We start from the raw sequence: 15201 nt of genomic DNA on the forward strand, positions 1-15201 counted from the left end.
CCCCCACTGCGGCCCCCGGCCCCGCATCCAGGCCCCCGGAGGCCCCCGGCCCAGGCCCCGGCGCACCCCGCCGCCCCCGCCCAGAGGGGTCGGCCCCTCCCCGCCAGCGCCCCTCAGCCCGCCCCTCCCCCGGCGGCGCGCGTCATGGCGGCGGCGGGCGGGGCGCGTCTCGCACGCAGCGCGCCGGGCGGAGCGCTCGCCGCATTGTTTGCTTCGCTGGGGAGCGAGCGAGCGAACCGGCCCGGGCGTCCGATCCTCCCCGCGCCCGCGCCCCGCGCCCGCCGCCGCCACCGCCGGCCGGGCCCCCGCGCCGGGCCTCCCCGCCGGGTCCCGCGCCGCCCGCCGCCGCCCGCGAGAGCCCGAGAGCCCGCGAGCCCGCGGCCGCCGAGCCGGGCCGGGCGCCGCCGACAGGAGCCCGCGCCCAGAGCGGCGGCGGGCCGGGCCTGCGCGGCCGTTGGCGGAGGAGCCGCGGGCGCCATTAGCGCCGCCTCGGCCGCGCCGGCCTCCGCGCCCGCCGCCGGGCTCCCGCGGCCGCGGCCCCGAAGGTGAGTGGGCGGGGGCCGGGCCCGGGCCGCCGCCGCCGCCGCCGCCGCCGCCTCGCCCGCCGGCCTCTCGGGTGCCTGTGCCGACGCCATGTTTGGCGGCCGTGGCGGGCGGCGCATTGTCCGCGGGCGGGCTGGTGGGCGGCCTGAGGGCGGCCGGGGTGGCTGGGAGGCCGGGCCGCGCGGGGGGGAGGCGGAGGTGGCGAGGAGACCAGGCTGTTGAGGCCGGGCTGGCGGGGAGGCCGGGCGGCCGGGGTGTTGAGGAGGCTGGGGAGGCAGGGCAGGCCGGGGAGGGGGACCGGGGAGGCCGGGGGGCCGGGGTGTTGGGGAGGCCGGGCGGGGAGATCAGGCCGGCGTGGCGGGGAGGCCGGGGAGGGAGGCCGGGGAGCCGCGGGGTCGGGGAAGCCGGGCGCGGAGGAGGCAGGGCAGGCCGGGGAGCCGCGGGGCCGGGGGCCCGGGTGTCCGGGAGGCCGCGCTCGTGCCCGCCCGGCCTCCGGTGCCGGCCGGCGGCAGGAAGGGCTGGGGGAGCGGCCGCGCGTCTGCGCCGCGGGGTCCCTGCCCCAGAGACGGCGTGGTACCGCGGACCGGAGCGTTCGTTGTGCCCGAGCGGGTCGCATTATGTAACAGATACACTCGGTTTGTTTTGCCAAGACAGGAAACTCCCTGTAATAGGGCCGGACTTTCAACGTTCCCCAACCGAGAGCGCTGGGCAAGCCTCGCGGACCTGGCGCTTGCCGGCTGGTGGTAGGTGGGTGGCCGGGGCCGGGCAGGCGCGGCGCCGCGTCGGGGGCAGACGAGCTCCACTCCCGCTTTCCTGCCCCTTTTAGAAGCAGCAGCTTTACCGAGGCGCAGCGGGGAGAAGGCAGCCCTCTGTGAGGACACAGTGGAGTTTTGACACAAGTCTGTGCGCCCAGGAAACCGCCACGCCCATCCAGGAGTTTCACCCGTGCCGGGGCCGGTGCCTAGAGCGCGGCTGGTGGCGGCCGGCGGCGTTCCTGCTCTGCCGGCCCCGAGCGCGTCGCGGGGGCGCCGGCGGCCCTCGCACAAGCCTGGGAGCCGTGTAGCGTTCTTGCTCCCATTCAGAGGAGCAGAGGCAGGGGGAGTGGATGTGACTTGTCCCACGCCAGGCAGGAAGTGAACGGATTGGAAAACGTGAGCTGGTCGTTGGTGTGCAGGCTTCCTCTGGTGGCTCCCACGGCTTTTCTGCGTGTATGTCACCAAGTTATTGCTGGAAGGGCCGGGGGGTTGTCCTTGCTGACCACCTCCCCCGGGGAATGCTTGCTGCTCTAGAGAAGTGCCTGGTGTGGGGGGAGCCTTGTGGCCCGTTGCAGTCAGGGGGTGTAGGGAGGCTGTGAGACGGGAGGCGGTCGGTCACTCCGTGCTGCCCAACGCCCTCTTTCCCCATCACAGTTACAGGACCAGTAAGTGTTGGATGAACTTCTTGTCGAAAGTGGTTGAGGAGCCCATTGGGAGCGTGTGGGTTTTGAAGGCTGGTTATAGTTAGAGCTTCTGGGTGCTGTGGCTGGAGGAGAAAATTACATGTTAGCTTTGAAGCTGGTGAGGAACCAATTGTTGCTCCTGTCCCCTCTCAGGGAGATGCGAAGCTGTCCCTGGGTGCATTAGGGTCCCCTCCTTGTAGGCTGTGGTGCTGACACCCTTGGGGCTGCACCCAACTCCCTTCACAGGGTTTGCTGGTCCCGGGCTGGCTGGGTGTTGGCTTTGCTGCCCATTCCCTGGCAGTCCAGGGCTGAGTGGGCACCTGGACACCCCTGACGTTCAGGTGAGTTGGGTTCTAGCCGGCCCCAGTGTTTTCCATGCATGTTTTTACAGGGGATTCCTGTTAAGTTTTAACATAAAACATGGATTTCTATTTGACAAAACGAAAAGAAAAATCTGAAATCTCTGTCTTAAAGAGTACGTTTAGGGTCTGCTGCGATTGCCTCTCAGGACTTACCAAGTGCTCTTTGAGGGCTTTTCCCCAAGACCAGCTAGGTTGTGCCCACATATACAGCAGTGGACCTGGGGCTCCAGCTTGGAATGTTCATTTGTAAGCCAGTCTCTTAAAAGTCATCTTGCTTCCTATCAGGAAAATGTGGTGGTTTGGAGGGAGGAGTCAGAGGTCCTCAGTATCAGCTCCTGGTTGGCGGCTGGTGGTCCAGAGTCAGGAGTCTTCACGTGAGGGAGACTGAAAATAGACTCCGTTACTGAGTTAGACGGTGGAGGTCTGAAAAGAGGAAATTCTCGTGAATGTCTGTGGCCAGGCCATCAGGCTCCCGAGCCATTACCGGCAGCCCCAGGGCAGGGGCTCTGGTGGCAGTGTGTGGTTGTCGGGTGCGCTCACTTGGGGGGGGGGGGCGAGCAGAGACGCGCTCCGTGGCCCATTGCACACGTCGTCTGAGTGTACGTGACGAGGAGGGCACGGCCAGCCCCACAGTCACGCCAGCAGCTGAGAAGTGCCCCTGGGGGAAGGGGCAGGTTGGCTGGGCCGTGGGGGTTTTGGTGGCGGTCCCTGCAGAGGCCCTCTAGAAGCCGGCTTGGGCCTCCTGGGGATGGCGACTGCCCCCAGACCGATACGGGGCTCCTCTCTTTGGTCCTGGCATGGCTTAGTGGCCCTGTGCCTCAGCATGGTGTGGAGGCTGTGTCGGTGGGGAGCATGGACCGCTGTGGTCAGACTGGCACGGCTTCCGGCAGTCGGCGGGGGCCTTGCCCTGGGGCTGTAGGGGCACTCCTGGGCAGCAGCAGCGCAGGGGGAGAGCTGGTTAAGGGGAGTGTTGGCCAGGATGGGCAGCCACTGAGTGTGCTCGCCTTGCTGTCCTGACCTCCGTGCCTGCTGGAGTCCAGCCCTGTGTGTGGGCTTTCCTGGTCTCGGGGCTGGGACCCCTCCTCAGGAGGAATGGTGCAGTCATCTTGGTGACCTGTTAGCGTGGTCCAGGAAGGTGACTGGCGAGCCATGGGGGACCGCAGAGTGGCCTAGAGGGACTTGTGCCTCTCAAAGGCCACTCCTTGCTGCTCGTTGTGTCTTTTGGTCCACGCGGTCCATGAAATAGGATCATGAGGCCTGGGATGAGTGGTTTTGGAAATCTCCGAGCCGTGTTAGTGGGAGTTTGATTCTGATTTAGTTTGAGCTGGTTGGTGAGCTCTGCCCCCAGCATATTTGGTGGTTTGTCTCGTCTTGTGTCTTCTGCGGGGAGTTAACTTGATCTCTGCCTCTGTTGTAGGGAGTCAGTACCAAATGAGGAGGAAAGGACGATGTCATCGCGGCGCTGCAGCGAGACACCCTTCCTCCCCGTGCAGTACTAAGCACTCCCCCACGCGAGAGACCCTGACCTACGCGCAAGCCCAGAGGATGGTGGAGATTGAGATTGAGGGGCGCCTGCACAGGATCAGCATTTTTGATCCCCTGGAGATCATATTAGAAGATGACCTCACCGCTCAAGAACTGAGTGAGTGCAACAGCAACAAGGAGAACAGCGAGAGGCCGCCCGTGTGCTTACGAACTAAGCGCCACAAAAACAACAGAGTCAAAAAGAAACATGAAGCCGTCCCCAGTGCCCACGGCCCATTGGCGTCGGCCAGTGCGCTTCCTGAGCCCAAGGTGCGGATCGTGGAGTACAGCCCGCCCTCTGCCCCGAGGCGGCCCCCGGTGTACTACAAGTTCATCGAGAAGTCGGCCGAGGAGCTGGACAACGAGGTGGAGTACGACATGGACGAGGAGGACTACGCCTGGCTGGAGATCGTCAACGAGAAGCGGAAGGGCGACTGCGTCTCGGCCGTGTCGCAGAGCGTGTTTGAGTTCTTGATGGACCGCTTCGAGAAGGAGTCCTACTGCGAGAACCAGAAGCAGGGGGAGCAGCAGTCCCTGATCGACGAGGACGCCGTGTGCTGCATCTGCATGGACGGCGAGTGCCAGAACAGCAACGTGATTCTCTTCTGTGACATGTGTAACCTGGCGGTGCACCAGGAGTGCTACGGGGTGCCCTACATCCCCGAGGGCCAGTGGCTCTGCCGACACTGCCTGCAGTCCCGGGCCCGGCCCGCCGACTGCGTGCTCTGCCCAAACAAGGGAGGTGCCTTCAAAAAAACAGATGACGACCGCTGGGGCCATGTGGTGTGTGCCCTGTGGATCCCGGAGGTTGGCTTTGCCAACACGGTGTTCATCGAGCCCATCGATGGCGTGAGGAACATCCCTCCGGCCCGGTGGAAACTGACGTGCTACCTCTGTAAGCAGAAGGGCGTGGGTGCCTGTATCCAGTGCCACAAGGCAAACTGCTACACCGCCTTCCACGTGACGTGTGCCCAGAAGGCCGGCCTCTACATGAAGATGGAGCCCGTGAAGGAACTCACTGGCGGTGCCACGACCTTCTCCGTCAGAAAGACCGCTTACTGTGACGTCCACACGCCCCCGGGCTGTACGCGGAGGCCTCTGAACATTTACGGGGATGTCGAAATGAAAAATGGTGTCTGTCGAAAAGAGAGCTCGGTCAAAGCGGTCAGGTCCACGTCCAAGGTCAGGAAGAAAGCAAAAAAGGCTAAGAAGACACTGAGTGAGCCCTGTGCGGCCCTGCCGCCTGTGTGCGCACCCTACATCCCCCCTCAGCGGTGAGTGCGCATGCGCGTGGGGCATGGGATGGAGGGGGAGCCTGGGGCGGGGGGGTGCCAGCTGGGGATCTTGGCGCCCTCTGTTGACCTGGCTCTCTAACAGTCCTTCTCCCCGAGCTCTGAGGACCTCGGAGCCCGTAGTTTCCCGACTGCGGGAATTAGGGTCTGGGTCCTTGGCGCCACCACCTTGGACACGATAAAAGCTGTTCCTCGCTCTGCTCCCCCACCAACTTTGGGAACCGTGGGGCGTTTTAAAAATAAGTTCTTGTGAAGTGAAGGGGAGGGTGAGTGACGAGTGGAGATCAGAGTGGGGCTGCCAGGAGCTTCGTAGAGGGAGGCGCTGGTCTCCTTCCTGTTGTGTGACAGCCTGTCTGGGTTTCCGGACCCTTTCCTTCTTGGTGTGAATATTGGCTGGTCAGTGTAGGGGTCTCCAGCTTAGAGCAGTCCAGAGCGGTGGTGGTGGTGGTGGGGGGGTCTGCAGTGTGGGAGCAGTCTGCACTGGTGGGGTCAGGCCCTGACTTGCTCTTACCAGTGTCCCAGGGGCCAGTCCCCATCCAGCCGTGTCTGCTCTTGTCCCTGAACTTGCTTCCTCCTCTTTGCTTGTTCGTCCCGTTACTGACTTGCTCTTTGTATTTTGTTCAGAATGTGAGGTGAGTGACTTGATGGTTTTTGTAGCCCAGCCTGAGTGTGGGAGAGCAGATAGCTCCCTCAGACACTTGTTGAGCTCTGAGGATGGAGCACACTTTGTCACCGGGCGTGGGGCTTTCAGTTTGGTGAAGGACACGGCGTCGTGACAGTGAGGTGAGGTGCAGATGGCCATGCTCCTGACAGCAGCTTGTGACTTAACTGCCGTGACCTGGACGCAAGTGAGTCCCCTGGAAAGGGAACCTGTTCGCCTTACAGACCGGGTGACAGACTTGCGGGGTATTTTAATTACGAAGAAGTAAAAGATATCTTGAACGTATTGAATATTAGCTTTTTGTGTTGTTTTCTGTGTAGCTGTGATGTGAAGGAACTCATGCCTGCCAGCGTGTTGTGATTAAACAGTGTAGTTTGGTTTTAACGTGTCACGAGTTGCGTCAAGCTCGCTCGTTAGGTTGCACGACGTAGTGGGGTGTGTCAGAACACTGTCTTCTCCCAAGACAGTAAGCACTTAGTATCTCTTGAGAATTAGAAGTAGGGACGCCTGGGTGGCTCAGTCAGGTGAGTGTCCGATTCTTGATGTCGGCTCAGCTCATGATCTCGTGGGTCCTGGGAATGAGCCCCATGTCAGATTCCACGCTCAGCGGGGAGTCTGCTTGTCTTCCCCTCCCACTGCGCATGCAGTCTCTCTCTCTCAAATTCTTTTTTAAGAAAAAAGAATTAGAAGTAATGATTTTTTTCCCGAAATGGAATCTTATAGAGCAGTATACACTCATTGTATTATCGGTGAATTCAGAGTGAATAAAAGTGCTTGTTCCTCATATCCAGAAAAAACACAGAACCAAGGTGTCTCTTTGCAAATCGGTCAGCTAGACTTTTTAAAAAGGTAGTTTTACTTGCATTTCTACCTGTGGGGCAGAAAGTGTGAGATTTACATCAAGAGCTTCTATTGAAGAGCCCTAAAAATTTTAGCTTTACTGTAATCGAAGTAAGTGAAAGGAAAAAAATGTGACCTAACAAATTGAGGAGCCAGAAGTGCAGTGTGCTCAATTCTCTGTGCCCAGCACCACGTGGTGACCTGCTCCTGACAGGGTGCTGACGAGGGGCTGGGCTGGGGGCTGCTAGGCCATTCGCAGGAGAAAGCACTTCCAGCTGGAGAGCAGGGGTGCTTGCGGGTCTCGGGTGACCAGGCCTGATTGGAGGAGAAAACTCATGCTTTGGACCTAAGTATTTCAAAGCGGGTGATGTGGCTAAACCAGGTACCAAAGGTGTAGTCTGGCCCGTGTGTTTTTTTTTCTTTTTCTAATTTAGGAACAAACTGTTGCCTCACTCTGGAGCAGAGATCAGAGATGTACCTGGGTAAGGGTTTGTGGCCGTGCCGGCCGGGTTGCCCAGACTTTGGGGGACCTTGATGTTTTGGGGCCACAGCCCCACTCTTGGAAGACCTCCCAGCCACCCTTAGCCAGTGGGTAATCCGTGGTCGGATCCCCCAGTGGATTGTCCTGGCAGGTGCTGGGGTGGCCCGGGCTTGCCAGCCACTAGTCTTACTGTCCTGAAGCCGTGGCCTGAGGTGTGGCTGGTCTGGCGGCCCTGCTCCTCGGGAGCGTGCGGGAGGTGGGGGGTGGGCTGGTGGGGGGCGGACGGGAGGGGTGCTGTGCTCTGCCTTGGGCGGCGTGGGCGGAGTCGGGCGGGGTCGCTGTGCTGCTTAGCGCTTCTGCCTGTGAGGGTCCCAGCGTCGGTGTGGCTGGCAGCCACAGGGTTATGTGAGCGTTACTCCAAGGTCTGAGTTGTGCCCGTCCTTGTTGGTCTTGTCTCCATCGCTTTCATGAGAATGTTTTTCTAACATAGAAATGATACGAAACTGCAGAAGTTAGAGAAAAGTCAAGTCTGGAGAGGAAATCCCATCTGCTCCCTTTTTGCCTTTGCCTTCCAAGAAAAATCAACGCTTCGACTGTGCTGTTATAGGCCTTTTTCTGTTCTGAGTGGTGCCTTTTCCTCGAGTAGCTGCTCTTCTGATGAAATCCTTCTCTGGTTCCTCACTGTTCCATGCTGCCTTTTTTGGGGGGTTAACCAGACGAGGTGGGCACTGGAGAGGGCAACAGGCCAGAAGGAGGGACTCAGCGAGTTGTAGCCTTCTCGTTCCCTTGGAGGGATTACGTTTTCCCAGAGCGCGCTCTCTTGTTGCTCTTTGGTGGGTGCTGCTCTTTATTTATGGAGGAGAATGGCCTCTAATGAAGAGAGGCTGGTGTGCTTTGTTGGTCTTGATACCAGCCTCGTCCTCTTGGCCATTTGGGTCATTTATGTGTGCGTGGCCCAGGGCACGTGCACACCTAATAAGTTGTTAGTTAATGATGAGATGGAGGATCGGGTCCACAGCTCAGTTAACGCAGGGGCATCCCTGGTAGGTGCCCTCCCGCTGTCCAGACGCCAGATGAGGACAGACGTGGGAGACTGGGTACTTAGTAGCATTTGACAGAGAAATCTTATGCTTGTTGAATATAACTGTAAGAAGTGTGGACTTGAGCTTTGGATGTCTTTTTTGCCATGTTTCTGGCAGTTAATTTGACTCTAATTGAGAGAAGTTCTGTAGGGCCGTGGTTTGGGGAAAGGAGAGAAGCACTGGTTTGCCCCTTCCGGGCAGGTGGGAGCTCTGGCCACCCCAGAGCTGCATGGCCCTCTCTTTGCTGCCCTCTGGATGCCCCAGGCAGGCACGGCGCCCTTGCCGGCCTTGGGGTCCTCAGGGAAGGGCCTGCGTAGGGTCCAAAGCAGCGGCTACTCTGGAGAGAAGCATTAAAAACCAAACCGAAAAGTAAAACCTCCAGGTTGTGCATTGTGTGTTCTATGGAAAAGCAAGGTGCTGGTGTTTGCGTCCAGCCACTTAGAAAGCACTGGAGTGTGGGTTCCCAAGTGCTCTTGGACTGCTCTCATTCCCAGCTACCCTGACCTCTGTGCTTTCCTTGGTTTGAATTCAGATTGGGGGGCTGGGTGTCTGCTCCTGTGAGTGTGTCCTCCCCAGGCTGCAGCTTCTCCCCCAGCCCCAGGCCATGCAGCCTGCGAGGGCTCTCTTCCCGGGAGGCAGGGGGAGGCACAGGACACGTTGTGTCTGGTGAGCAGATTTGTTTTGACCAGAGAGCTGAAGTGAACGGACAGAGTGCTGGGGAAGGACCTGGGTGCTTCACGGGGTGTGTCGGCGTGCGTGTCCGCAGGCTCCTCCCTGAGTCTTGTGCTTAGTGCATGACAGATAGTGTTTGTGAGTGTGGTGCTGTGGGCCACGGTCCACGGTCACTCAAGCATCAGGACACGTCGGCCTGTGCCCTGGGGCCCATCCCCCAGGGTGCTCTGCTTGGTGGTGGTCTCTGCAGGGAGCTGCTGTGCTCAGCACGCCTGCACCCTCGCTGTCCCACTGGGTCTGGGTCTCTCTCCCCAGCATCCCAGGCGCTCAGTCCATGGGAAGAACCTGCCAGAGTAGTGAATTTTGTTATTTCTGTTCATATTTATTGTATTTGCTTATTTTTGGGAGAAACAGGATTTGAAACTTATTAGAAGTTTTCTGTAATACGGGCAGTGGGTAATTGCCACACCGTCTCACCGCTGCTCCAGCCTCGGTGTTCCCCGGACTGATCAGGGGCAAAATCTGTGTGCTCTGCACTTGGAGTCCATACCTGCACGCTACAGCAGATGGACGGACGGTGTTTGGAGTGCTGATGGAGGCCTCACGAGGGAATGCCCTCCAAAGGCCCAGGTGGAGACCAAATTATTTCAGTTTTTTATTTGGAAATACTCTAAATGTATAAAATGTTGCAAAAACAAGGAGAGAAACACCCCAATCCTCTTTACCCAGAGTCATCTCTTGCTAATGTGCCGTCCCATTTGCCTGGCACACAGACGAGGCCCACGTGTCCTCGCACGTCCCCCAGGATGGGACCGACCTCTGGGTGAGCCTCCATTCAGGACCTGTCCCGTTGGGCGAGCCTGCTGGGATCTGGATGCTTCCAAAGCTACTCCCAGGTGGGCCAGTTTTGGAGAAGACAGGCCTTCCACCTTAGCAGAGTGAGCCTTGTTCTGGGTCTTTCTGGTGTCCACAGAGGTACCATGTGTCCCTTGCCTGGAGGGAGTGACATCCCCTGCTCCCTGGGGACCACGGTGTTGCTGGTGCCTCCATGGGACGATTTCTGTGTTTTGTGTTCTCTGTGGCATCCAGCCTGTGGTCTGGGAGAAGGAGGCCGTGCAGCCACCTGGCACCTCTTCACAGCAGCCTAGGTGCCCCGCCTGTGGGTTCTCTTCCCCGAGACGGCTGGAAAGGGGTGTCCACCTCAGCTCTCCCTCTGGTTTCTCCTCAGTGGAATCCTTCCCTTCTCCTGTCCTTGTGCAGCAGGACCTGGACAGGTGGGAGGTGAGCATCTGGTGGCCCACCTGGCTGTCATTGTCCACCCGACCTTGGGGAGCTCAGCTCTTGGTTAGTTCGCTGCAGGCAGCCACCTGGCCTTGGGTGACACACGCTCCCTAGCCACCTCTGGGTTCTGTGATTGGAGTCTTGAGAAGGGTGTGGAGGGGACTTGACCTGCACCAAACCGGGCAGGAGGTTCTCCTGGGAGCTGTGTGGTGCAGAACCACATCCCTCCCAAGGCAAATTCTGGCCTTTTCAGGTGGGAGGGGTTGGATTTCACTCTTTCCATCCCAACCTCCATCTGACCTCTGAGCTGTTCCAAAAGCGAGTCGTGCCCGTCATAAAGACTCGGGACACTTGAGAAGGTGTTATAAAGGGAGGGTGGGATCTAAAATCTCACTCTTTGGGTTGATGCTGGGTCATCATGGGCACCTTTCAGTGGCTATGCACATGTGTAGGGAGAATAATTTTTTTAATGATATTTTTTTCTGTTTCCCATGGTTTTTATATAAAAAGTTTTAAAATGGGGGGCGCCTGGGTGGCTCAATCATTAAGCGTCTGCCTTTGGCTCAGGTCATGGTCCCAGGGTCCTGGGATCGAGCCCTGCATCGGGCTCCCTGCTCCGCGGGAAGCCTGCCTCTCCCTCTCCCACTCCCCCTGCTTGTGTTCCCTTCTCACTGTGTCTCTCTCTGTCAAATAAATAAATAAAATCTTAAAAAAAAATAAAGTTTTAAAATGGAAAACTGGAGACTGTTAGCCCACCCCTCACGGCAGACACTCATGGTGAATTGGGGTGGGTTCCTCCAAATCCGTATCTTGGTTTTTCTGCACTTGGGCACACACGGTGTACCGCTGGGTATGCATTGACCTCGAAGACCATGCTGTCACGCACGGGTCGCGTCTTCTGGTGTTGCCGTAGGTCGGGGGGGGGGGGCGGGTGGCATCGCAGGCGACCATGCTGCTGGTGTGGGAGTTTTCCTGGCTCGCTAAGAGTTGGGCGTTTTTGGGTACTGGCGCATTGCCCTCAGCACGAGCTGGTGTGTGTCTGTCTCAGTTGCAGCCTTGGTGGGGGCGGCGGTGTGCGTGTCCCTGTAGCTGAGGAGGCCTCTGCCTCGGGTGCGCGCAGTGAGGTGCTTATGCCCATTGCATGCGTGTCTCTTCCCCTCGGCTTCTCGTCTCCTTTGTAATTATGTCTGTAAAAAGTCTTCAACTTTGGAAATTTGGGGCCCCCTCCAGCAGTTACTGCGTTTGGAGGTCTCCCTTGCCCATCCTGTCTTTTCTGTCATTCTCAGTTCATCCAGTAACACGTCTGTGTAGAGAACAGGTAAGAATATACTTCTTTTTATGATTTTATTTATTTGAGAGAGAGAGAGCACAAGCAGGGGGAGTGGGAGAGGGAGAAGCAGGCTTCCCGCAGAGCAGGGAGCCCGATGCGGGGCTCGATCCCAGGACCCTGGGATCATGATGTGAGCCAAAGAGAGACACTTAACCGACTGAGCCGCCCAGGCGCCCCTGAGAACAGGTAAGAATTCTTAAGAACACAACCATAACGTCTTGGTGTCTTGATGAACGGAACTTTGTTCATCCTACCGTCTTTTCCTGTGTGGTCTGTGTGTCCTGGGTCTGGTCTGAGGCTGCCTCCCTCCCACCTCCCCCGAGGTCCTGCTGCTCCCCTGTCTTTCCTCCGGCAGTCCATAGCCCCCTCGTCTGGTTTGTGTTTCCCCCCCACAGCCGGTCAGTGGGCCAGTTCTGACCCCACGGCTTCCAGCGCTCACGCCCGTCCCTGCACCTCTGGCCACCCTGCCTGACGAGCACGCGGTGTCCCTTCGGAGCCCGGATCTGCGTAGGGCCGACCCCTTGTTGTTGGGTCGCCCTCCCCACGTGCGAGGCCCAGGCCTACTTCTCGAGATGGCTGTGTCTCCGCAGGAAGCCTGGGCTCCACGGCCCGGGGGTCACATAAACACGAGCAGGCCCGCCGCGCTGCGCACGGGGCTGTTTTCAGGTCTTGTGAGAGTGCGTGGTGTTCTCATGAAAAATGGAGTACTGTAAGTAGTGTGTTTTTTCAAGTTTTTTTTTTTCTTAAATTGATACAACGTATTGTAGTTTATTAGATTATTTTTGTGGACCGAATGTGAGGAAATGATGGTGTGGGCGGGCTTCTCCGTCCCTTCTTTTTTCCTGTCTTTTATCCAGGCTCGGTGCAGGCCACGACTGCCAGCTCAGAGTCGATTTGATGGGGTGGGAGCAGACATCTTTGCCGTGGTCCTGGCACTTTACAAGAGTTTGCCTTTTATTGCCCATGGGTGTGTATTTGCTTTATTTTATGGTTGGTGCTTGTCATATCTTGCTTAAATAATCCTTCATTTCCCTGAAGGCCTCAGGATGTTCTAAAAGCTTTCAAATGGCCTTCCCTGTCCGTGTCCCACCATCTCCTCCAGCCTCAGTGCTGACCAGTCTCTCTGGATTTGCCATCTGTGTCTTGGGTGTGGTTGGCCTCCATGCAAAGGGCCAGCCCCCAGGGCGGGGCCGCTGTTCCCTGAAGCGTCCCAGCATGTGCGTGGCGGCCTTGGTCACTTGTTGAATCAGTGTCCCTCATGTCCATGTCTTCAGTCACTTGGGGATGAGTTTCTTATGAGGTAGGAGTACAGTTTTAATTTTTCAGTGTGGATGACCGTTTTTGCTCTCCCTAGCGGTCTTGCAGCCACGGGCCAGCTTCCTTGGGTGGGTGGCTGGCTGTGTTTCCTCGGCCTCCTGCAGCCTTAGCAGGTTCTTCACACGCATGTGGTTCTTGCTCAGCTGTGGTTCCTTTGTGTAAGTTTTGGAGTCATCTTGTCAGGTTTCTTGACAGACCTTTTTGGGAATTTGGAAATTCCAGGGAATCTACAGACCAATTTGGAGGCGATTTGTACACTTATTACGTACACTAACCTTGCTTAATGTTGAGTGTTTCTATTTATTTAAATCTTCTTTGATGTCACTCAGTAATGTTTTCTACTTTTCTTCCCCCATGAAGGCTGTGCACGTCCAGTCCTTACATTTTCCTCTTGTTTCCATTGGCAAGAATACCCTCTGTAGGGGCACCTGTGGCTCAGTCGGTGAAGTGTCTGCCTTCGGCTCAGGTCATGATTCCGGGGTGCCAGGATCGAGTCCTGCCTGGGGCCCCTGCTCAGCGGGGAGTCTGCTTCTCCCTCTGCCTCTGCCCCTCCCCCTGCTTGTGCGCGCTCTCTCGCTTGCTCGCTCGCTCTCTCTGGCAAATGAGTAAATGAAATCTTTAAAAAAATAAAAATAAAAAAAAAAAAAAGGATATCCTGGGGGCGCCTGGGTGGCTCAGCCGTTAAGCGTCTGCCTTTGGCTCAGGTCATGATCCCAGGGTCCTGGGATCGAGCCCCGCATCGGGCTCCCTGCTCTGCGGGAAGCCTGCTTCTCCCTCTCCCAACCCCCCTGCTTGTGTTCCCTCTGTCGCTGTGTCTCTCTGTCAAATAAATAAATAAAATCTTTAAAAAAAAAAAAAAAAGAATATCCTGTATAGTTCTCATAGGAGCAGGGAGGTTGGGCATCTTTATGTTGGTTCCGATCTTGAGAAGCATCTCCCTGTGTGCCTGTTCCTCTAGGTCTCAGGGTGGAGCCTCTCCCAACCCTGCTGGCAGGACCCTCGCCCCTCGATGTGAGTTGTGGGTCGTGGTTGACCTGTTGCTTTTCCACATCCTTTGAGATAACCACAGTCCGCCCTCTTATCCGTTGGGCTGTGAGTTCTCTTGATAGAACTTGTCATCTCAAGACTACCCTTTCCGTTCCTGGGACAGACCCTCTTGCTCATGGTGGCTAGTGTCATTTTATATATACCCAAATGGACTTGTTTCAGTTTTGTGTGTATTTTCTCAAGTGAGTTTGGCCTTTCCCTTGCGTACCTGCGGCCTGTGTGTAGGAGGGTCTGCCTCCTCAGCACGGGACGCACCTGCTTTCTCCCCGGCTGTGGGCAGGAGGTTGGTTGCCTGGTCTTCCAGGGGCCGACCTCTCCTGAAAAACTGTCTTTTTTCCTTTCCTTTCGGAGGTAGGAGGGAAATTTTAGACTATTGATTCTGTTCCTAAAATCACTACTATGAACGTATTGAGTTTTTCTTTGTGCTTCAGAAGTCAGTTTTGGGAAGTTGTGTTTTTTCTGGGTTGGTTTCCCATCTCCGCCTTCGTGATTCTCATTTTTAACTGATTTCTGGTTCGTTTGTCCTCTCCACACTCAAGCTGTGTCTGTCCTCTTGCTTTCTTGGGCGGAGCCCGCCAGAGCTTGCTCACCAGTCTCTGGGAGCAGCACGGGTGGCTCCTCATGTCTTCCTGTTTCCATTTCACTAGGTGTTGCTTGTTTGTCTCCTTCCCCCAGCGTCATCCAGGTGCCCTTGACAGACATTGTTGTCAGTTTCAGGTGACAGCGTGGTGATCTGAAACTCGTGGGTGTTGTGGGTGTTGGGCTGACGGCACGCCCTCCGTGGCCGGGAGCCGAGGCGCGCTTCCCGACTGTCTTCAGTGCGGTGCTTAGCACGTTGTGGAGTCAGCTTTTCTCCTTTCTAAGACATTTTGGATAGAACCCTCCAAAATAATTTTGCAAAACAGTGTACTGCCTCCCACATTTTTGAGTTGAAATCCAGCATTTTTCACCCTAAGATCAGATAGCTGAAAGGTGTAATTTCTGGAATATTCAAAATAGGCACAAGTTAGGAGCCTCATCATTCCCGAAAGTGAATTGAGTGGAATCTGGGTGGTCGGGCTGTGTGCCTCTGTGCCCCCCCGCCCCGAGGCCAACCGCTGTCCCACCACCGTCGCTGGGCCTCGAGTCACTGGGCCTCGAGTGTCGAGGTTTCTTCCTCACCCGGTGGGGCTGTCCTTGCCAGCATGCACTCGAGCAGACGGATGCTCCTTGGCTTGAAGTGCCTTCCCCGTGAGAGGTGTGCTGGGGCTTTGCAAAGATGACTGTGTTCCGTGGATGGATGTACTTACTTCCTATTCTGATGAGACACACTCTCCCTTAATCCTCTTCCT

The 15201-nt window shown here is 57.2% G+C and overlaps 1 protein-coding gene across 6 annotated transcripts in view; it reads left to right on the forward strand.

Annotated features, from left to right (window-relative positions):
* The first annotated feature begins 437 nt into the window (after positions 1 to 437).
* The window catches only part of BRD1 (bromodomain containing 1), a 41542-nt gene continuing 26778 nt past the window's right edge, over positions 438 to 15201 (forward strand). For 5 of the 6 annotated variants that reach the window (XR_003519678.1, XM_027592046.1, XM_027592048.1 and 2 more), the window contains exons 1-2: positions 1630 to 1751; positions 3761 to 5141. Coding sequence is in view for 5 of the 6 variants with exons in the window: in XM_027592046.1 (XP_027447847.1) it covers positions 3775 to 5141 (1367 nt within the window). In the remaining variant the exon portion in view is untranslated. Of the gene's footprint in view, positions 546 to 1629; positions 1752 to 3760; positions 5142 to 15201 lie in introns of those variants that run through there. The other variant, XM_027592047.1, reaches the window with a different exon arrangement.

This window comes from Zalophus californianus, chromosome 9, assembly GCF_009762305.2.
Source record: "Zalophus californianus isolate mZalCal1 chromosome 9, mZalCal1.pri.v2, whole genome shotgun sequence".
Classification (NCBI taxonomy): Eukaryota; Metazoa; Chordata; class Mammalia; order Carnivora; family Otariidae; genus Zalophus; species Zalophus californianus.